Raw genomic sequence first — 23,810 nt, 5'->3', positions numbered from 1 at the left:
TTACTTACGAAACAGCATGAACATATATGTTTTCTGTTTGTAGAGACAATGCCGAAACCTTTAAGAACAAGAGGCTGAGAGCTACTCTCCAGGACAGGGAGATCAACATTTCTATGTACAGTTTTGGTTAAATGGTTTCATTATATAAGATTCTGATGATAATCTCTCGAAGATGTGAAACTGGCTATAAGAAGAACAATGTATACGAGTAAAAGATAACTAGATAACCCCTTGAATATTTGACTACTCTTAGCTCAGAAGCACATCGTCAAAACTAGAAAGAAACTAAGTAGTTCATTTAACTAACAAACCTCCCTTGATTTCCTTTTCTTTTGCCTTTTGGGTGTAGTTTTCTGACTGTTAACCAAACTTGGAACATAACTGAGGAGAAATGGCCAATCCATATCAGAACTCTGTGTAATATCTTTATAAACTTCTTTATGTTTATCCTCTCCAACAATGTAGATTCTGGTCCTTGCTCCAAATCTAGTACAACAGATTGCTGCCTTGTTCTCCTCGTCCAACAAAAAACTCATCACAACCGTCACAAACGGTAAAAGAAATCTTTCATAAGCCACTGTCTCGCTCCAGGAAATGTCTTTGGCCTCACCAATCTTGTTTGTCACCCAAATGTTTCACCTCAATCAAGAAAGCGAGGAGGCTCTGATGAAGCACCGCGATTTTATCTTCACCAACGACAGAGATTGCGGCTGTATCTTCAGGATTGTCACTCTGATAGGGAAGAGGAAGACTCCCAAAAGTCTCTGTTGTGAAATCAAAACTGAGCAAGAAAAAACCACGTTCGATGATATCTGCAACAACTAGGGGTGTCAATCGGGCTGGCTCAGCTTGGTCCGGTCCGAAACTTATAAAACCCGCATATATTTAAGTCCGGTCCGACAGGATCCGAAATATTTCCGAACCTATATTTCAAAGTCTGAGCCCGGCCCTAACAGGACTACAGGACTTTTCGGACTTTTTCGGACTTATCTTACCAATCAAAAATTCAAACTTATAAGTCTTACAAAACAGTGTTTGAAGATGCACTATAAAACAAATCAATCAAAAATTTAATAACTCTTATATATTCATTACAACCAACTTAATTTAATATAAAAAATTTAAAACTAAACAAAATTTCGATACTTTAACCAAATAAACTAATATATAATTCATATAAAATATCATAGATAAAAAATTTTAAAATATTAAGTATGGTTTTTAAGTAAATATAAAAACTAGAATTAGAGTTTAAAACTTTAATTACAATAAATTATTAATCAAATATTGCAATCAAACAAAAATATTAACAAAAAAGTACAAATATATTTTTTAAAGAGCTTTTCGGGCTGGTCCGAGCCCGATCGGCTAAGTCCAAAAAACCCTATAATCCAAACGGACTGAACTCAAAAAAGCCGATTTTTTTTGGACATATATATATATTTAAGTCCGAGTCCGCTATTTTTCAGGGCTGGGCCGGATTACCCCATGGGTTTCGGCCTTAATTGACATGCCTAGCAGCAACCCAGTAAGTGTTTCCTTTCACAGACACGCCACCACAACATAAGCCCCCATGTATGATTATTCATTATGCCATCATCAAGAACCCTCCATGAATCAGAGCTAAAATCATATATCTCAATCTCAGCAACCCGGAGGAGGAGGAGGAGCTCCTGGTCCTCGCCGTGGTTCTTGTTCTCATACCAAAACCTCAAGATTTTTGTAGCTACGGGGACAAGAGTTGCTGTTTTCGTATCCAATAGCAAAGATATCGTCACTCTTGAAACGAGTTCTGCGTTTAATCCACCGTGTTTGACCAGTACAAGGGTTTCCAAACAACGAGGCGAGTGTCTCTCTTAGTGAAGCATAAAAATCAAACCGTCGCAGTGAAAGATCTGAGATAATTTAACCTGTTTCGAGTTCTTTAGCAAGCTGAGTTTACCTGAAACCTCGATAGTTGGATCAACGCCTTCGTGAATCCCACGGAGATCGACGCGAATCGAGTTAACCCCGTACGATCATGTCCCTTGCGGCGGCTGCTATACCACAATTCTTCTTGACGAATCTCGGATCTCTCAACAAAGCGTACCATCGTTTGCAAGTAGAGTTCCATTTCGCTAGAGACTTCGCCGGAACCCTAGATAGTATCTCCGATTCCAAATCGTGTGGAAGATGGGGGAATCACCATCTTCGTTCTCGTAGCTTCGGAAACCATCTCACTCAAGCTCACTAGTTTTGTTATGAAAAAGCCCATGGGTTTTAAACGCCCATTTAGAAAACCACTCACTGAACATAGATCAAACAAAACGTTTGGTGACATTTGCTATGGTAAAATTATGATTTGACATTGAATCTTTTATCCTGCAAATCACTCTCCACACCTCTTGAAATGCAAATTGAGAAATCCATCATATGTTCTTCTTTTCAGCCCTTTATTCTATTTGGTATTAGCAACCGTACAGTAGTTCTTAAATGGTGGTGAAAGAAACTTAGAAGTTACTTATGGATATAGTAGTCTAGTCTCTAATTAGGTGAATGGGATAACGATCAAACACATTCTCTGTTTTCTTTTCTTCAATGTTGTTAATCAACATGACATCGTAGTACTGTCTTTCAGTTTTATCAGAGTGCTTTTTGCAAATACCAACCTTCCACTGGATGTGCTAGAAGAGATACTCTCTATTCTCTAAGGTTCCCGTGACATCTTTGAGACGATTACGATCCTGCTTGAAATTTTTTTTCCGTTTTCTTGTTGGTTTACTTTCTAACGCTTGAAATTACTAACTTCCCAAAAAAAAAGCTAAGGGAAAACTGTAAAACCTGTACCGTTGCAAAAGACGGAACAACATGTAATCTATCCGGTCTGGCCAAAAATATTTTTTTCTTTAAAATTCACCAGCAAACAAACTTCAAGATACAACTCTTGATATTTACTAACCTGGGAAAAAAGAAAAAAAAGGGGTGAGTAAACAAGTTTACTCAGTAAGGAGATCAAACTCTGTCCACTGGCCATACAGTAATAACGTTCCAAATATAATCAACAATCATTACTTAGCATAGATTTAGAATATCTATTAATCAAACAAACAAACAAACATCTTATTTCTCCTTAATAACTTTCATCTTATTTTATGCACTTTTGTGGTAACTACCACATTCAAACATTTATGTTTCTTTACATTACTTAAGAAGTTTTATTTTATTTATAGGTTTGGCCATCAACACTTTTTCTGGCTCCCAAACCCCTTTCTTAGAAGACCACGGCCAATAGCTCGATTCTTCCCTGCTCGTCAGCGATTTATGACCTGCAATGAACCCATCGGTCCATTACAGTCCAACATCCTCAAGTATCTTTCCCTTTCTCATTCTCATTCTCATTTATATTCATAATTATATTTATAATATAATATATATAAGTTAATTCATAACATCAAATTATGTAACTAAGGTGCTTCACATATATCATGTTACTAACAAGCTATTTTACCATGCACACAAATTCACACAAACACTTTCAATCAACAAACAGTTCTTGAATCTATACTCAGCAACTATCGAAGAGTACATAAAAAAAAAAGATTACTATTATCCGCAAATACCACCCTCACCTTAACCAAACGGGTCAAATCCACACTTTAGAACACGTAACAACAATCTTGATCTGCAACAGTTTAGATAACAACAATCCATTAAACCAACTTTTAAGTCTTGATAAACTGACCTGCTATTCCTCCAATCAAATTAATTAGAATGATTTAATAGTTAACTAAACCAATTCTAATTAATTATTTAATTACACCATGCAAGGACGTAATAACACCCAACACCACAAATCAGTTCATGTGACCACGTTTCTCTTCCGGTTCAATAACCCCAACTCCCCACAAGGCCACAACCATATACTGAGTTTAAACGATAAACAAGTTTAAAACACTAACAAACGACACCACCGTTTAATACCCATGACCACAAACACCACAAACCAATTCCTTCGTTCATGATAATTAAGTGTCGGTTCTGGGAATTAAACTACACTTAGGATCTCTTGGTTTAGGCTGGTTTAATTGTCGGTTCACTAATCAACAAAACTACACGACACAAACACGAGACTACGGCTTCACCGTTACCTTTCTCGGCGGACCTGTTCGGTGGCTCCACGAGACGGTTCAGCCCACGGTGGTTACGTCCTCATGACTCAACAATTAAACAACAACAAAGCAACAATCCATCAAGATAATATTAGAAACTTATCCCGCAAGTTACAAAATAAATCTAGGGTTTCCTTACCCTTATCAATCTCTGCGACGGCTATGGCTGCTCCGGTGACAGCGGCTGAAATCTCTGGTGATACACGGTGGGTGACTGACCAACAGTGGTGACCGGTGGTGTCCGACGATGGTGAACGGCTAACGTTGTTTAACAACGCATCTCCTCCACGACACGCCAAGACAGTCGCCAACGTAACATCGCCTCTCCATTACTTCCTTTTACAAACAACGACACCAACACGGCTTTAGCATTCGGAGGCTCAAAGATCAAGCTGCTGGTCTGATTTTAGGGTTCACAACTCTCCTCTCTTGCCAACACGAAGACGGCGATATATGTGCACACACACTCACACCATAAACCCTTTAGTCGTTCTAGTTCTTTTGAAAATAATTGGGCCTAATGGGCTGCAATTTTCAAATTAGCCCACATCTGAATTTGGGTTGTTACAGAAACTATACATTTTTTTTATTTTCTCAAGACCAAGGTTCCATAATAACACACAAAAAACATGGATGTAGCTAAAGAAGGAAAAAATAGTATTGGAATGCATATTATTATTATTCGCTACTCGCAGATTTGCAAAAATGACAATATCTTTCTCTCATGATGATTTATGAAGCTATTTATTACATGGAGATTAGTTGGAAATAGATGATGATGAAAAGATGATATTCATGAGGAGGAAGATGAGCAAGAACAACAACAACAAGAACACGTACGCTTTATTTCCGAGATTTTCGATGTCGAAAACGGTGGTTTCGAGACAATGAGCAAAACAACAACAAGAAAAACTCTCGTCTCTTCTTCATTTTTTAACATTGGGCGAGTCGGCAGGAATATTTTACTATTTTCCTAAAATTCAATAATACTTGGTTATGTAACACCTGTAAAGTAAAAAAACAAATACAATTCATGGAAAGTTCACCTAGTTAGTATTTTTGTTTAAAAGAACATTAATTTCACATATGTATGTGTGTGATTTGAAATCTCTCTTTTTATAAACATTAGCGCGAGTCGGCAAAGAGTATTTTACCATTATTCCAAAAAATCAATTGTTGGTTACACAACACGTGTAAAGAACCACTTAACACGAATCCAAGATCGAGAAGCCAAAAGACGCTGGTACTCTCCACGTGGTTAGCCACGCGTCTCAAGCCTATCTCGTTTTCCACTAATACATAACAGGCACCATTCCTCGGAGAACACCACAGCACAATAAACTGATCTTATTCTGTAAACTGATCATATACTTCATTCCTGCGAGTAGAAAAGAGAGCTACGTTGTAAGTTATTTTGTTTTCGTTTAGTGTTGATAAAGTAAGAATGGGGTTAGAGAGGAAAGCGTACGGTTTGGTTATGGTATCTTTGGTACTTATGGCTGTTGCAACGATGTTTTGTGTCCAAGCTACGATCGAGGAAGAAGCGGCTAAGGATGAATCATGGACTGGTTGGGCCAAGGAAAAAATCGGTCTCAAACACGAAGACAACGTCCAACACACCGTCGAAGACGACGCTTGGAGAGCGAGTGAAAAAGTCAAGGACGACGCAACTCATCACACCGTCCAAGACGACGCTTGGAGAGCGACTGAAAAAGTCAAGGACGCGAAAGACGAGGCCAAGCGTAAAGCAGAGGAAGCAGTTGGAGCGGCGAAGGATAAAGCGGGCTCGGCTTACGAGACAGCTACATCGAAAGCTAGCGAGGGATTTGGTTCAGTGAAAGACAAGGCCTCGGAGAGTTACGACTCAGCTGGTCAAGTCAAAGATGACGTGTCTCACAAGTCAAAGAATGTCAAAGACAGCTTGTCGGGGGATGAGAACGATGAGTCTTGGACAGATTGGGCAAAAGAGAAAATCGGAATCAAGAACGAAGACAGTAACCCTAACTTGGGAGATACGGTTTCCGAGAAGGCTAAAGAAGCTAAGGACGCTGCCAAACGCAAAGTGGGCGATGCTGAGGAGAAGTTGGAGGAAACGGTTGAGGCAACGAAAGAGAAGGCGAGCGATATGACGAAGGCGGCTAAGGAGAAAACGGAGAAGTTGAAGGAGAAAGCAGAGAGAGATAGCAAGAGTGCGAAGGAGAAAAGTAAGGGAAGCTACGAGACTGCGAAATCAAAAGCCGATGAGACTTTGGAATCTGCAAAAGATAAGGCGTCCCAGAGTTACGACTCAGCTGCGCGTAAATCAGAGGAAGCTAAAGACACCGTGTCACACAAGTCAAAACGTTTCAAAGAGAGCTTGGCCGACGATGAAGCGGAGCTTTAAAAAAATAGAGGAAAAATAATCGTCGATATGTTGAACAGTGTTGAGATGTTGATGTTGTTTTCTTGTTCATGATCTTTTTATATGTAATCATGGTCTAATCTTTTCATGTTTTTTTTTTTGGTTTCGTAGTGTATATGTTGATCTCTTGGGATATATACACATATCGCACCTTATGAATAATTTAGTCCATGTGTGAATAGTCTACTCGGATCCGTTAGTAAGTTTGAGAGGCCCAATCCTTAGAACCTTATAAGCAGAAAAAGCCCCAAAAAGACGCCGTTATTTAATAAGAATACAATAATTTTTCCAAACGACGTTTGTAAGCTGTGATTTTACGTCGTTTCGTGATATGGAGAAGAGGATCCAACTTAATTTACCGATTAGCCAATTAACCTTAAGCCCTGAGTTTCCAATTATTAATTGAATTTAAAGTACAATATGTTAGTAATTGGAATCTCTCGCCATATGCATTAACATAAAACAGAACACGTATAGATCGTATTAAACTACGCTTTTTGGGTCGTTCTGGCTTTTGCCCCCACTCCAGTGGTCGAGTAGTGTGGCTGGTGAGAGGAAGTTGATTGCTCACATCACAAACTTATAATAACAATACACTACGCTCTTTTAATCATAAGGTGGTTCACTTTTAAACTTATAAGGTGGTTCACTTTTTTCATATTAAAATATATTAATAACCTCGACAAAACTCTTTGGTCCCCACTTTGCTTATAATTGTTGGAATTATAATCATCTTTGGTGAAAAATAAAATATATTCTAGTTTCACTTTTTTTGGTGATGTCAAAATGTGATACGACGCTTTTTGCTTTCTTCTTTCTTGTTCCCAAGGGTTGGAGATTCGCATAAAGCGTCAAGCAAATGTATTTTTTAGCGTAACATATTATATCATGATCACATCACATCAGTTTTGAATTTGGTAATGTTACTCATTAATTATTAGTGTATCACAAAAGAATATTATTACATTCACCTTTAAGGGCATATATTGCGTGTACTTGAATTATTATTTTTTTATCTGTTGCTGTCTATTCTAGTTAAGTTGATGTTATGCGTTCTCATAAAAAGTTTGAAATGGAACAGTGAAACATGAATTTGTAGCATAAACTAGTCGTACCAGCCTTAAACGTAGAGCGTAATTTTCCTTTTGATTTTTAGTTGGATTTCTCCGTAGAAAACCCAAAATTGTATCTCTTCAGTTTTCTTCCAATAGATTTTGTATTAAGTATATCAAATAAGCAACCAATTTGGCCTTGTTGGGGTAGACGTAAACCAGAATTTGCCTCTTCGTCAATGGAAAGGTCTGTGTCATGTCTCTTTTTTATAAGTATAAAAACATTGATAGACAAATACTGTATATGTAGATTAGAGTTTGGATAAGATTGGTAAGAGAAGGAGACTCGTTTATCCACTTAGGAATTGTTTAATGGGTCGCTTTTGGGAAATCCCTATAAATTTTTTAAAATATTAACCACAATATGATATTTAAACACCGTCTAAATTGACGTGTAACTAATGTTGTGGAATCTAGGATCCGATCGTATACGAATTTACGTTATTGCTTATCGCAAAGTTTCCCTTTTCTATATAATAATTAAGCGCGCTAACGTCTCGAGATAAAGAATATTCTCCACTATTCAACATGGTATTTAAAAACCTCTAAAACAAAATTCAACATGAAAACTTGGAAAAGGGATAAGGTGAACATTACACAGTAAGCAACTTGACATTAATTTAAAGAAAGATATATCAAACTTAGCACCGATGAATCCAATTACTATAATTTTAGATCCTTGCAGTAGCTTTATTATATTTATGCTATAATAATGAGAATCATTAGTTTTTCTTGTCAAAAACAGAACAATAATTATTACTTTTCTGAGTGAAATATAATGTAAGGGATCAATTACTTTTCATAATTCATTGTCATATCATGAATCATCAGCTTAAAGCATAGAGATCATATGTAATACGCTAGGACCCGCTTACGATTACTCAGACGACCAAATTTAGATGCGAAGACATTCTACTCAAACATACATACAGGGGCCACTTAATTAATTTAGATACCATTATATAACATATATCACTCTCAACATGGGCACACAAGATGTTATATGTGTTCAACTACCAATTTTGAGGTCAAGAATGTCAAGATGTGGCTACTCTAATTGCCTAGCTATTGTGCTTTATTTCTTCTTTTTTTTTTGTTGTTAGAACGGGATAGGTAGCCTAGTGGTTTATGTTAATGTTATTACTGTATCACATAATGCATTAGTGTTGTTTAATTTTGTGTTACAATTTGAATTCAAATTCGCTAAATATGTTTACAAATATATATACTGTAAAAAAACTCACTTGGATAAAGTAGACATATAATAAACTTATAAATCCATTTAAACAAATTAGGCATTGCCCAACAGCACAAGAAACGAAGTACTATATATATCCACCGGCCAACTAAGTAACAATCTATTTGGTAACCCTTAATTAATAAAGTTAATGACTCGCCATTCAATTTTATCCTCTATATAATAAAACGGAAGTACACAATCTTTTTTGGTACACTATATAATTTTTATAAATTGGTTACAAAATAGGTTATACATTAAATATATGTTTGTTATAAAAAAACATTATAGATTAATTGGTCAATCTGTGGACTATATGAATATACTTAAGAATATCCTAAAAAATCTTCTTAAAGATAATATTCCAATGATTTATACAATTTCCTAAATAAATTTTTTAGTATTCCATATATTGTTACAAAATATATACTGTTAGACATAAAAATATATTCTTAGGTGTAAAAAGAAATAAAATATTGACAACTTATCACACTTAATCGTGATTTCTGAGATCTTATTGCACAACTGAAAAATAAAATATTACCTAAAACGATGAAACGTTGATAAAAGCCTAATAGTATTTATCACGTTAATTGTGGTGAAACATAGGTGCATGGAAGAACGTTGAAATTTATTATATATATATATATATTTACACAAGACTCATAAACCAATTTAAAAGAATGTAGCAAATGAAAGTTTAAATCTTTAGGCAAATCTTGAGAAATATATTTGGTAACATTTTTGTTTTGTTTGCTTGATTAATAAATATGAATCTTAGAAAACATATTCAGAAGTATTAAACATATATTCATTTAATTGTAACCATAGGATAAAAAAAACGATGAAAAATAAAACATTAAAAGGAGAAAAATCCTGTCACCTGAATTCGAGTAACATTGACCACGGAAATTTGAAATTTAACATGATTTTTTCTAATTTCAGGAGATTAGTCTATAGGCCTAGAAATTTTTTAGGATTGCTCTTGAGTAAAGACATTAAAATTCGATTACTCTCTCTTTTAGAGAAGAAAATAAATAAAAATAATTGTGGTTAGAAAAAGAAAGAAGAGAGCAACCACATGGCTGAAATGGCCACACCCGTCAGTCATCAGTTGGTTGGTTGAATTCACGTGGTATTGCCGCTACTTCCACTCTCATCATAAATCTCATTCTTGTCTTCTCTTTTTCCCTACCACGTCATTAATATTTCCAAATCATGGTTTTATAACTTAGGAAAATCGAAACCGTATTAAATTTTGTTATTTTCGGTGTGGACCAAATTATGTTATTACGATAAACTTGAAGAATACCGATTTTGTGTATTTCAAAACAGATGGTCCGCTAATTTAACATTATATATATATTGACAATCACATATGATATACTGTATATATTTGGAATATCTTCTGCTATTTGTGAACGGAACCATTAGGTTGTGAGCTTCCGAACATTGTCATATATGGTAGTATAAGTTTGTTCTAGTCGTCAGATTATATGGTATATATGGTTGTGAGTTTAAATTTAATATCTTTTAATTAAGGTTATAATTAGGCTCGTATGTATGTAGGACGAAACGTGTATTCTCATTGTTGTTATACCAGTCACAGACTATAGACAGGAAGCTAGAACTGTAACACGTAGAATCACAGACTCTTATTGATGTGAGGGCAGGTCGGCTAGCGGTACGGACAGAAGGTCGGATCCTCGGGTCGTTTAGTTTTGCGAGAATTTCTTTCGGGTCAAACGACGGGGGAAGAGAGGGGAGAAGTAACAAACGAGGGAAACAAGTTTTGGTGATGAACAAACGAGGGAAATGTGAGTTGGTACAGTGGTCGCGACTATACGGGCGTTAGCGGTACGGAACGGTTCGTCGGGAACGGCCAGCTGCTAGCGAACCAGGGACTGGTGAGCTAGACGAAATGGAAACGAGGGTGGATCGAATGACGACACACGAGTGGTGGCTCGACTTGTGATACGGCCAAGCTAGTAGATTACGAACCCAGTTCGTGAATCTACTAAGGTTTCTCAAAAGCTAGTCCCGGACTAAGACTAAAGAGAGAGAGTTGAGACAAGAAACAAAGAATCACTCTTTGGGAAAATAATTTCATTCAAGTTTGCGTTTTACAATAAAGAGAAGAGTTTAAATAGTATGAGGGTTTAGAGGGAGCCTAGGACACGCGGACTCGCTATGGTCTGCACACGTTTGCCCTTGACGTGTTTCCTTTGATGGAGAACACATCGCCCTCTAAGTGGTTTAAACAGAACCACAAACACGTCACACAACCCTAACGTTACAAAAGAAAGTTCTAGACAAAGTTCAAAACGCAATGTTTAAACAAAGATAACACGTCCTTTGGCTTTGACCCGGGAACCCCGTCTTCAGCTTCAAAACGTGGAGTTTTGCGTTAGGACTCGTTGCCTCATTAAAACCTTCTCCGGTAAACCTTGTGGGACAAACCCGATGTAAGGAAAAAGAGTACGGCATGATCCTAACGGCTTGGTCGCCTTCATCCTTGGGTAAGGATGAAGGCCGTGCGAATGGTCTCCACTTGAACTACTTTGACCGGGTCGTCTTGCTGAACAAAGGCTTGCACGAACTGGTTGATCTTCTGTCTTGCGGCCTTAGACAAGCTCTTCAAACGTATAGTGGCTCCTGGCGTGATCCTTGGTGCATCGGCTCGATGTTGTCCCACGGGTAAAGCGAGCGTCTCGGCAGCGTTCTGGGCGTCTTGGTCCGGTACGGTCATTCCTGGTCGCGAGTCCTCTTCCGTGCTCACATCATTCCCTCCCCCTTGAGAAGGTTTTGTCCCCAAAACTTCTTCGTCGTCACTTGCGTCAAACGGAAAAAGATCAGTAACGTTGTATGATGTAGACGTATTGTAGTCACCTGGCAGTTTAAGGCGGTAGGCGTTGTCGTTGATCTTCTCTATGACTTGGAAAGGTCCGTCTCCACGCGGGCTAAGCTTTTCTTTCCTCTTTTGTGCGAACCGCTCCAGCCTTAGGTGCGGCCAAACCCAATCTCCTAGCTTGAAAAGCATAGGTTTACGTCAGCGGTTCGGGAATCGTGCATATTGTTCGGTCCTCCTCTCGATGTTTGCTCGAACCTCCTCATTAAGCTTCTTGACCAATTCGGCTCTTGCGTCCCCATCTTGACTTTTGACCTCATCCGGTGGCAACAGTAGTAAATCCATCGGCATAAGAGGTTTAAATCCGTAAGCGACCTCGAATGGCGATTTCTTGGTGGCCGAGTGAACGACTTGATTGCATGCGAACTCGATGAGTGGGACGCATTCTATCCATGTCCCTTTGTTGCTTGCGATCGCCGTCTGGAGTAAGGCTCCAATGGATCGGTTCACGACCTCGGTCTGGCCGTCGGTCTGCGGGTGAGCGGCGGTAGAATAAAGCAGCTTGGTTCCAAGTTTGTTTGATAAGGTCTGCCAAAATTCCCAAGGAACTTCGGATCTCGATCGGAAATAATGGTTCGCGGTAAACCATGGAGTCGAACCACTTGACTGAAGAATAGGTCGGCCAGTTGCACCGCGTCATGGCTCTTGTTACATGGAATGAAATGCGCCATCTTTGAGAACCGATCGACCACAACCATCAAGCTATCCTTCTGGTTTATAGGGGGCAGGCCGAGGACAAAATCCATTGATAAGTCTATCCAAGGTCATGTCGACACCGGTAGTGGTGTGTATAGGCCGTGCGAGTGGGTAGTTGACTTGGACGCTCGACACACGACACATTGTCCGCAATGCTTCTCGACCCTGCTTCGCATCTTCGGCCAATAGAAGTGTTCTTGGAGCACAGCCAAAGTCTTTGTTATACCAAAATGCCCGGTCAGTCCTCCGCTATGCGCTTTTTGGACCAACAAGTCGCGGATCGAGCCGGTTGGAATGCATAGACGTCGGCCTCGGAACAGATATCCGTCGTACACGTAGAACTCGGTGAACGTGCCTTTGCCGTGGTTATTGAAACAATCTCCAAACTCAGCGTCGTTGGCATATGATTCCTTAATGCTTTCGAACCCCAACACCTTGGCGTCCATGGTGGTGATCAGGGTGTATCGTCGTGAAAATGCATCGGCACTGATGTTCTCCTTGCTTTTCTTGTACTTGATTACGTAGGGAAAATACTCAATGAACTCCAGCCACGTAGCATGCCTCCTCTTGAGATTCGTTTGCCCTCGCAAAGTCTTTAGGGTCTCGTGATCCGTGTGAATCACAAACTCTCGGGCCAAAAGATAGTGCTGCAAGGTCTCCATGGCACGAACCAATGCATATAGCTCTTTATCGTACGTAGGGTAGTTAAGAGTGGCGCCGCTGAGTTTCTCACTGAAATAGACCACAAGTTTGCCGCCTTATGTGAGAACCGCTCCAATACCTACGCCGGACGCGTCACACTCTACCTCAAAAGTTTTGTTGATATTGGGTAGGACGAGTAAGGGAGCTTGAGTGAGATGCCTTTTAAGCTCTTTGAAGGCTCGTTCTTGGTCCTCCTCCCATTTGAACTCCTGGTTCTTCTTGATCACCGTGGTAGGAGGCGCCGCTATCGTACTGAAATCTCTCACGAACTGGCGATAGAAGCTGGCGAGGCCATGAAAGGATCGGATGTATGAAACGCTGGAAGGCGCGGGCCATTCCTCGATGGCTCGAATCTTCTCACCGTCCACCTTGAGTTCCTGTTCACTAACAACAAAACCTTGCTTGGTTTTGAATGCGGTTTTCCACTCGTCACCTTCCTTCATTCTCACTTGGTGGTAACCGCTTTTGAGGTCGATCTTGGAGAAAATGCTCGAGCCACTCAATTCGTCCAGCATGTCGTCAAGTCTCGGTATCGGGTGCCGGTACTTGATCGTGATGTTGTTCACGGCTCGGCAGTGGACACACATACGCTAGGTTCCATCTTTCTTCGGCACGAGTAGGACAGGAATGACACACATACTAAGGCTCTCTCGAACATATCCTTGAGACATGAGCTCGGCTACTTGTCGCTCTAACTCCTTGGCTTCCTCCGGGATGACTCGGTACGCAGGACGGTTCGGTAATTGAGCTCCAGTAACTAGATCGATCTGGTGTTCGATCCCTCGGATCGGTGGTAGTCCTTCGAGGAGTTTGTCCAGGAACACGTCCGCAAAGCGTCGAAGAACATCTCGTATAACGTACGGTAGTGCATCCATCGAACCTTCAAGCCCTTTAACCAACAAATCTCTAAAGACCATCAATAAAACTTGGTTGGAGTCCTTATGGGAATTTCTAACTTCGCTAGATTCAATTAGAAAGTTCATTTTAGGGTCTGAATCCTTACACAGTTTAGTTGCATTTCACGAACTTGTGTTGGCGTCAAAGGCTTTCAACTGATACGTTTGTTATCGTGTACAAACGTATACTGATTCGTGCGACCAGAATGTGAGGTTCCCTTATCAAACTGCCATGGCCTCCCTAATAAAAGGTGGCTAGCTTGCATCGGTACTACATCGCATAGGACTTAATCCTTATACGGCCCGACACTAAATGAGACAAGGACTTGGTCACGGTCTTATCATCTAACCACTTGAGTTTATAGGGTCTGGGGTGGCATGTAGTTGGCAAAGAAAGTTTCTTGACCATATATGAGCTTGCAACATTCGTGCAGGAGCCCCCATCGATGATCAAGCCACGCACCTTCCCGCTTTCTGTGCATCGCGTGTGAAAGATGTTGTCACGCTGATTGGAGTCGTCCACTTCTGGGCTGGTGCTGAGGATACGCCGGATCATCAGGAGCTCTCCGACTTCCGGCTCGGCTACAACTTCCTCCAGTTCGGCTGTCCGGATTCGGTGATGATCATGTTTCGGGCGTTCGGGCAATCTCGAGCATAATGCCCTCGACCTTGGCATTTGTAGCAGATAATATCCCTGCTCCGAATGTCATTAGTCGTCCTTTCTCGGTTGTCGTTGTTTGGCTCTTTGGGCTTGAACCTTGAGTCGACAAAGGCTGTCTTTGGTTTCTCTTGTGGCCGGTTGGAGGGCGAAGCGTTCGGTGACCAGTTAGGCACTCCCTTAGCTCTGGTGCGGCTTGTACCGGCGATCTTCTTCTTGATTTGGGCTACGATTTGCACCGCCAAATGCAATAGTTCTTCGATCCTTGGTACGGCTGTCGCTCGACCTTTCGCGCGATCCGATCTTGTAAGCCGTCGAGGAACTGTGCCATGAGAGACTCCCCGGTGTCTTCTACTTGGAATCGGTTGCTTAGGTGCTCGAACTCCTCGTAGTACTCTTCAACGGACCGCGAGCCTTGAGTGAGTCTCCTAAACTTCTTTTGGAGCTCTCGATGATAGAACGGTGGAACATATCGTCGCCTCATGACGGCCTTCATGACCTCCCAAGTAGCGATCCGCCTGTCATGGATGCGACGTTGCTCGGCTACTAAACGATCCCACCATGTAAGTGCGTAATCAGTGAACTGGGCCACGACGTAAGAGATCTTACGAAGCTACGTATAGTTGTGACAGGAGTAAAGGTGGTCCATTCGGCTTTCCCAGTCGAGGTAGGCCTTTGGGTCGGATTTGCCGGCAAAGGTTGGGGCCACCATCTTATGTCCTGGTTCGTTCGGACGTGGTGCGTCCTCGTACTGATCGTCGCGTCGGTGCCGTCGCCTCGGACGTGGCTCATAATCTTCATCGGATTGGTCGCTCCGTTCTGGGTCTTGTCGTTGACGTCGCATGGGCAGTGGTTTTCCCTTGGAGGGTTAGCGAGTTCAAGACCTGTCATCCGTTCGGTCAAGCGTTCTATGCCATTGCGAAGGGTCGTCAAGGTAGCGCCGATCTCCGGTGGTGGTAAAGGGATCTCCGGTTGATGTTGTTGTTCGACCATGTTGGTTGTACGGATGGTCAATGGGGACGAGTCTTGATCCGTACGTGATGCGCTGTCCGATCAATTTTAAACCTCGTTGAAAACAAACGAATATTCTTGAGTAAAGCAAAAAGAAACCTATGACTAAAGCAAAAGCAAAAGCGAAAGAACACTACAAGACAAACTTTTGGGACCACAACACAAACACAAAAGCAAAACAAGCTACTTCATCGATTTATCGGTTTCTAGACAAGAACAAGGATGAACAATAATAAGAACACGATGAACAAATGATAATCTAGACGAACTATTAGCAATACTAAGCATAAAACAATTTAAACCAATCACTCTAACTAAGCAAAGGAAAACAAACGAGACTACTAGAAACACTAAAGATTCAAACTTTAAACAAATAGAAGCGAGTTCTGGGTTCAGAAAGATACAACCTTTAGGTAGAACCTTTTAGCTCTGATACCAGCTGATATGAGCGCAGGTCGGCTCGCGGTACGGACAGAAGGTCGGGTCCTCGGGTCGTTTAGTTTCGCGAAAACTTCCTTCGGGCCAAACGATGGGGAAGAGAGGGGAGAAGTAACAAACGAGGGAAACGAGTTTTGGTGATGAACAGACGAGGGAAACATGAGTTGGTACGGTGGTCGCGACTCACGGACGAACGGACTATACATGCGTTAGCAGTACAGAATGGTTCGTCGGGAATGGCCAGCGACTAGCAAGCCAGGGACTGGTGAGCTAGAGGAAATGGAAACGAGGGTGGATCGAATGACGACACATGAGTGGTGGCTCGACTCGTGATACGACCAAGCTAGTAGATTACTAACCCAGTTCGTGAATCTACTAGGGTTTCTCAAAAGCTAGTCCCGGACTAAGACTAAAGAGAGAGAGTTGAGACAAGAAACAAAGAATCACTCTTTGGGAAAATAATTTCATTCAAGTCTGCATTTTACAATAAAGAGAAGGGTTTAAATAGTATGAGGGTTTAAAGGGAGCCTAGGACACGCGAACTCGCTATGGTCCGCACACGTTTTCCCCTGACGTGTTTCCTTTGATGGAGAACACGTCGCCCTCTAAGTGGTTTAAACAGAACCACAAACACGTCACACAGCCCTAACGTTACGAAAGAAAGTTCTAGACAAAGTTCAAAACGCAACGTTTAAACAAAGATAACACGTCCTTTGGCTTTGATGCGAGATCCATGTCTTCGGCTTCAAAATGCGGAGTTTTGCGTTAGGACTTGTCGCCTCATTAAAACCTTCTCCGGTAAACCTCGTGGGACAAACCCAGAGTAAGAAAAAAGAGTACGGGTCATGATCCTAACGGCTTGGTCGCCTTCATCTTTGGGTAAGGATGAAGGCCGTGCAAACGGTCTCCACTTGAACTACTTTGATCGGGTCGTCTTCCTGAACAAAGGCTTGCACGAACTGGTTGATCTTCTGTCTTGCGGTCTTAGACGAGCTCTTCGAACGTGTAGTGGCTCCTGGCGTGATCCTTGATGCATCGACTCGATGTTGTCCCGCGAGTAAAACGAGCGTCTCGACAGCGTTCTGGGCGTCTTGGTCCGGTACGGTCATTCCTGGTCGCGAATCCTCTTCCGTGCTCACATCACTTATCAATGTTTCTTAATGAATGGTTAAGTATCTTTTTAGTTTAACATTAAAGAGAAAAAAAAAACAAAAGAATGGAACATAAGAAAATTGTGGTATAAAATATTATTTGGTTTAAAGTTAAGTAAGTGCCTCGTGTAACTTTTTAAAATATTTAAAATTATATTACATACACACCCACACACACACACAAAAAAAAAAAAAAAGAGGTTCTGAATTCTGATCGCACTGACTAAATTATCAATGAATAAGTAACTCACTGGCGGCAGCCGGCAGCAGCACTATCACCGGCCATTCATACACGTTCGAGCCTCGAATAATTTTAAATTATTGGTCTTTTCTCCTTCTATATAATTTATCTATTTATTCCAGCCACATACCTTAAAAGAAAAATCTCTACAACTTTTCATATAAAAAAATTGGGAAAGGTATGCCTTGAGAAACATGAGACACATATGACTTTTTCTGTTTTTAATTAATTACCAAAAGAAATGTTAGAAGATACTTAGGAAAAAAAGAAAAAAAAAACTAAGAACCACTAAATCTTTAATAATCCGTGCTCTCTATATCTAGGACCTATGTTTTGCAATAAAAAGGTATATCGAGTGGAAAGTATGTACATATATGGTGTTTTCCAAGTTCAAGAGATTAGTGTGGTTTCATTTTGGGGGTTTTTTCTTGATTATGAAGAAAAAAAATGATATTTTTGAATACAAAATATGCATAAGATAGAAATCATATAAATTGAATGGAACCATGCATGTGATCTAAACGTGAGCCGACAAAAACATAGAAATGAGATTTAAAATCACCAAAAAATCTTAATTCTGTAGTCAATATATTTTTAAAAATTAAACTTAAAAAGTGTATCCTAAACGATTGTGTTTCTAAACGATATCGTGAATTGAATTAAAAAATTTGAAAAGTCTACAACCGAAATAATTAGTCTACAAAGACAGAAACAATATAAAACTCTGATAGCGTTATCTTTTCTTCCCCAAATGGAAAGCACTACCGTAACAAAATGTTTTTAACTAATTAATCAATCATGCACGAGAATATCTACGTCTAATTAAAACTAAAACACTTATCTCTTAATATATATATATATATACCACGACAATGAATACGGAATACCGTCGGCCTATAGAACCAACTCGGAACTTGAAGCAAGGTTCGACCGTTCGAATTTAATTTCTAGAAACTATAGTTAGACTTTAAATTGTAGTTTTATGTATATAATAAGTTCTTTATTAAAAAAATTAATGATTCCTCTGATTGGGGTATTGTTCATAACCTACTCACCGATACATCTCTCGGCAAGCACCGTCTTTTCCTCCTGCGATATGCATTTCAGCTACTTGTGTCCTCGTTGTGGAACGAGCGTAATGGAAGGCGTCATGGGGACCCTGCTACTTCTCCATCTCACCTACTTCGATGGCTAGACAAGGATGTACGCAACATGATTTTATCTATTGGGAAGCAAGGTGACAGGAGCTATACATAGTGTTTGGAGATTTGGTTTGCTACTCCCTAAGAAGATTTTCACTACTTTCATTCTTTTACTTTACTTTAAACAAATGATTTGCAAAACACATACTACAAACCGCTGCACTCGATGTAAAAACACTTTTTTCGAATAATTTTACATTTTATTAAAAAAAAATTAATGATTAATTTACTTTGTATAATTATAAAATCCGAATGCCAAATCAAAACTGCTCCAGTAACAAGATCTATAAAAGTACGACAAATTTTTTTATATAGCATTTCTTTCCGACTTAAACCCAAGTTCTTGTAATTGATCTTTTATAAAATTAATAATTAAAGAAATTCAACATGAAACAACAGCAACAAAATGAAGTGGGCCTATAGATGGTTACAAGTACAAACACACAAAACACACACATAAAAAATCCGCATATACATCCTATCTAAAACATATTATTCTGACAAATCAATATACTCTTGCGTATATTATACGTATAATTTTAATCAAAAAAAGAAAAAAAAGGGGAATCCTTATAATAATGAACTGAGACATATTTCAATTTAATAGGAGTGTTATTTGACCAATAATAATTTATCCCCAATAATAGTACGTAAAAAAGATATTTCGATAATAATATATCTGTATAGTTTGTTAGATTTATATTGTTGGTTATTTAATATGTTTATTGTTGTTATCCAATAAAAATCTGGCTAACAGAACAAAGAAGATTACTTTAGAAAAAAAAAAAGAGAGATAAATATATTATTATAAAAGGAGGAATTAAAAAAAGAAAAAGTGAAATATTATAAAAGAAGAGAGGAAGCAGTTGACAAAAAAAAAAGAAAAGAGAGGAAGCAATAAGAGAAGTAGTGTCCTCTCTTCAATTTCAACCGGCACTTTCTTCTCTTCTTCTTCTTCTTCGTCGTCTCTTCGAATATTACATACACTTGTTTTCTTATATATATATATATATATCTCCTTTCTTCCTGCACAGCACAGAGAGCTAGAGAGCCTTATATATCCATACCATAACAGAAATAAGTCATCAGGAGATTCAAGAATCGATTTGGTTTCTTTTGTCTAATACATATTAAAAGCGAGTGATATTGGATGGTGAGAAGAGAAGAGATAAAGGAGGAGAAGAAGGTGAAGGAGGAGGAGGTGAGAAAGGGAATGCGTCTTGGGAAATACGAGCTAGGGAGGACGCTCGGCGAGGGTAATTTCGGTAAAGTTAAATTCGCTAAAGATACCGTTTCAGGTCATTCTTTCGCCGTTAAAATCATCGACAAGTCTCGTATCTCCGATCTCAACTTCTCTTTACAGGTTCCCCTATTCTTGCGTTTTTTTCGTTTTACCATTTTCTATATTTTTCTCCGAGTTTGACGGATCCAATTATTTAATTTAATTTATATTTAATTTTGTGAACAGATAAAGAGAGAGATCCGGACTCTGAAAATGCTAAATCATCCCAACATTGTTCGATTACATGAGGTGCGCTAGCTCGCTTATCCCATTTTTAATCTTTAGGTTTTTATCGCGTGATTATGACTAGTCTAGTAGTATAACAATGTTTTTGGATTATTATTGGTTCGTGTTTTTTTTTTGTTTTTTTGTTTGCTTGCGGTGTAGGTTCTGTTTCATTTTTAGTACTTACCTGAATAATATGACAGAAAGTATTTTACATGTTTGAGATTAAAAATTTAGTAAACTGTTTTTAGTTTCTTTTCATCTATCAAATCTTGCTGACGAGGATTAAAAACCATCTAAAATCTTGGATAAAATACGTTTGTTGCTTTTTTTTTTTGTTTTGGATTTCTTTGAGTACTGTTTGAGAATATCCTTACAAGACTATTCGATTTTTATCACCTTTAAAAAAAAAATTGTACTAAACTTTTGGGTCTTCGTTTTCGTACCCAAACACATGTTCGTTAACCTTGTTTTTCACGTTTCCCAATTAGCTACAATTTTTTGGAGTATATATTTTTTAAAAAAATAAGTTTCTTTGATATGGTCGCTGGCTTTCATGGCTTGGATGGCCGGTAACACAAATCTGACCTATTCCATTCAATTCAAGGGTGGGTCCTTAATCGTGAAAAATGCAGGATTTGTCGCTGAATCATTTTATCATTGCTTAATCTTAGTACCTTTTTAACCTTTTTTTATCATGTGGACCCACTTTGATCTTATGTATAGTTTAATTTAATTTTTAAAATTTATTCTATACTCCACATGATTATTGCTGTATCTTTGGGGTTTATTGTTGACGTGTAATTATTTTTTATGAAATGATTAGTCTTGACTTTTTGGTTAAGCAACCTAACCTACATTGTGGATTTCACCTATTCGATACACGTATTCGTGCGTGGTCCACTTTTTTCTAAGTTTGAGGCCGTGACTAACTCTGTCCTGTTGTGGTTACCTTTTTATTTGTCTGTTTCTTGTAAATTGTGGACACCTAAGTCTTTTAGTCAATCTATGGATATGAATGCAACTCCAGTTTTAATCTTCTTTTTTTTGTTTCTTTTCGTTTTCTTTTCTGACTAATCTTTTGGATTCTCATGGTCATCATGCAGGTATTGGCTAGCAAAACGAAAATTAATATGGTCATGGAACTTGTCACTGGGGGAGAACTGTTTGACAGAATTGTAAGACCCCTAACTTACTAGCCTCTCTCTCTGCCCAAACCAAACCAAAGCTTCCTCTTTATTACGAGTGTCCTTTACTAATTTTAAGCGAAACTCACACTCTGATTATAACTCTGATCAGGTCTCCAACGGAAAACTAACAGAAACAGAGGGAAGAAAAATGTTTCAGCAGCTGATCGATGGAATCAGCTACTGTCACAGCAAAGGTGTTTTCCACAGGGATCTCAAGGTTCGTGCTTTTCACTATCTTTCAAATCATGAAAACCCTATAGAATTAGTGCCCTGATGTGTTTTTTTCTCCTATATTGCAGCTAGAGAATGTTCTTCTTGATGCTAAGGGACATATAAAGATCACCGATTTTGGCCTCAGTGCTCTGCCTCAGCATTTTAGGGTACTTAGAAAATATCACGATCTTAAAACCATAGCATATATATCACAGCAAAAACATAACTTGTTGAATCCATTTGCTAATTTTCTCTCTGGCATTGTAGGATGACGGATTGTTGCATACAACTTGTGGAAGTCCTAATTACGTTGCGCCTGAGGTTTTAGCTAACAGAGGCTACGATGGTGCAGCATCAGATATATGGTCGTGTGGTGTAATCTTGTATGTTATTTTAACCGGATGCCTTCCTTTTGACGATAGAAACCTTGCGGTTCTTTACCAGAAGGTAAAAAACCGCATCATCTCTTAAACATATTCCAAGTCAAGACACACATATTGAAGAAACTAACTTGATAAAATATTTTTTTCAGATATGCAAAGGAGACCCACCAATACCAAGATGGTTATCACCAGGTGCAAGAACCATGATTAAGAGAATGCTCGATCCAAATCCAGTCACGAGGATCACAGTCGTTGGTATTAAAGCCAGTGAGTGGTTCAAACACGAGTACATTCCTTCAATTCCCGATGATGATGATGACGAAGAAGAAGTTGACACAGACGATGATGCTTTCTCAGTTCAAGAACTCGTAAGAATCTGTCGCCTCAACTCTTTACTACAATTGCATTTGATTCGAGTACAGTATGCTCATTTCTCTGTTTCTTTTTTTTGAATGGTGTAGGGATCAGAAGATGGGAAGGGTAGTGATTCACCAACCATCATCAATGCGTTTCAGTTAATCGGAATGTCTTCCTTTCTTGACCTGTCCGGTTTCTTTGAACAAGAGGTAAATAGTCTTTTACTCTGTTTCAAAGATGTGCTCTCTGCTTGAGATAATGCATAGTAATAACAATAATTGTACTTTTTTGTACTCTCAGAATGTATCAGAGAGGAGAATAAGATTCACTTCAAATAGCTCCGCAAAAGATTTACTGGAGAAGATAGAAACAACGGTAACAGAAATGGGATACAGTGTACAAAAGAGACATGCGAAGGTGAGTCTTCAAAAGAAACACAACACGTTCTGTCTCTTCTTTAGCTACTTTGGAAATTTAAAAGCTGTAGAGGATCACTAACATGGAACTGCATTTTGTTTCAGTTAAAAGTAAAACAAGAAGAAAGCAACCAGATAGGTCAAATTGGTTTATCAGTAACAGCTGAGGTATATTAACTACTAATTACATTATATTATTTCACTTTTTATACTGTTTTAAAGATTATGTTTTAACTAATGGAAGAAATTGTTATCCTATTGTAATAGGTTTTCGAGATAAAGCCGTCACTGAACATGGTTGAGCTAAGAAAATCTTATGGGGATTCATGTTTGTATAGACAGGTAGGCTACAAGTTGTCATTTCTTAACTAAGATTCAATGGTTTGGATTTCTGACTACTAAACAAACATATCAAAGATGCAAACTGAAGGTTAATTTTTTTGGGTGCAGTTGTACGAGAGACTATTAAAAGATGTGGGCACATCCTCGTCGGAGCAAGAGATAGTAACATAGGTGTTGGTATTTTCGGCTGAAGAGATATAGCTCTAATATTTTTTATCTTATGGTACACCATCCATGTTCATAATTCATTATCTTTATATACTTATATGAAAGGAGCTCGATTTATATAATGATTAGTGCAAATAACTGCATTAGTTACTAGTATAAACCGTGGCGTAGATCATTAAGAAAAATTAGAGCTTTTTTATTCACTAGTAATACCTTTGTATTTGCTCTTTATTTGGTGTGGCAAATCAGCTTATTAGCCAAAATCCCAAGAAGATCTCTTCATTTATTTTTGTAAATACCCAATGCGATGCATTGATGCACATATATAAATTTGTAATAGTATGCTATGATGCTTGGTCTCAATTAACTTTACTCTCACTCATGGCCTATCAACATTTTGCGTCTTGTTAATGAAACAATTTCAGTTTTAAAG

At 38.8% G+C, this 23,810-nt stretch overlaps 2 protein-coding genes, 1 long non-coding RNA gene and 1 pseudogene across 3 annotated transcripts; 2 read left to right on the top strand and 2 right to left on the bottom strand.

Moving 5' to 3' along the window:
• Window positions 299-2,175, bottom strand: LOC109130802 (annotated as a pseudogene).
• Window positions 2,813-5,220, bottom strand: LOC104765595. Its single transcript, XR_763899.2, has 3 exons — window positions 4,128-5,220; window positions 3,609-3,661; window positions 2,813-2,938 (listed from the first exon to the last, which is right to left on the bottom strand). It is a non-coding gene; the product is annotated as an uncharacterized LOC104765595 (long non-coding RNA).
• On the top strand, window positions 5,464-6,730 carry LOC104765594 (late embryogenesis abundant protein D-29-like). Its single transcript, XM_010489337.2, has one exon. The coding sequence runs from the start codon at window positions 5,593-5,595 to the stop codon at window positions 6,529-6,531; it is 939 nt and encodes a 312-aa protein (XP_010487639.1). The 5' UTR covers window positions 5,464-5,592; the 3' UTR covers window positions 6,532-6,730.
• LOC104765593 (CBL-interacting serine/threonine-protein kinase 1-like) lies at window positions 19,670-23,740 on the top strand. Its single transcript, XM_010489336.1, has 12 exons — window positions 19,670-20,164; window positions 20,270-20,332; window positions 21,415-21,486; window positions 21,608-21,715; window positions 21,798-21,878; window positions 21,979-22,158; window positions 22,244-22,462; window positions 22,556-22,660; window positions 22,752-22,868; window positions 22,973-23,035; window positions 23,135-23,209; window positions 23,318-23,740. Exons 1-12 carry the CDS (start codon window positions 19,952-19,954, stop codon window positions 23,378-23,380), a joined length of 1,359 nt encoding a protein of 452 aa, XP_010487638.1. The 5' UTR covers window positions 19,670-19,951; the 3' UTR covers window positions 23,381-23,740.

Source organism: Camelina sativa, chromosome 19 (genome assembly GCF_000633955.1).
Source record: "Camelina sativa cultivar DH55 chromosome 19, Cs, whole genome shotgun sequence".
Lineage (NCBI taxonomy): Eukaryota > Viridiplantae > Streptophyta > Magnoliopsida > Brassicales > Brassicaceae > Camelina > Camelina sativa.
The sequence above is the reverse complement of the archived record's forward strand: the minus strand, read 5'-3'. Positions and strand labels throughout refer to the sequence as shown.

What these genes read in the sequence shown, in the direction of transcription:
- LOC104765594 (XM_010489337.2), top strand. Translation starts at nt 5,593, where the DNA reads ATGGGGTTAGAGAGGAAAGCGTACGGTTTGGTTATGGTATCTTTGGTA.
- LOC104765593 (XM_010489336.1), top strand. Translation starts at nt 19,952, where the DNA reads ATGGTGAGAAGAGAAGAGATAAAGGAGGAGAAGAAGGTGAAGGAGGAG. An exon ending in GAGAACTGTTTGACAGAATT is followed by an intron (nt 21,487 to 21,607) that starts GTAAGACCCCTA and finishes AACTCTGATCAG; the next exon opens with GTCTCCAACGGAAAACTAAC. An exon ending in GTTTATCAGTAACAGCTGAG is followed by an intron (nt 23,036 to 23,134) that starts GTATATTAACTA and finishes CTATTGTAATAG; the next exon opens with GTTTTCGAGATAAAGCCGTC.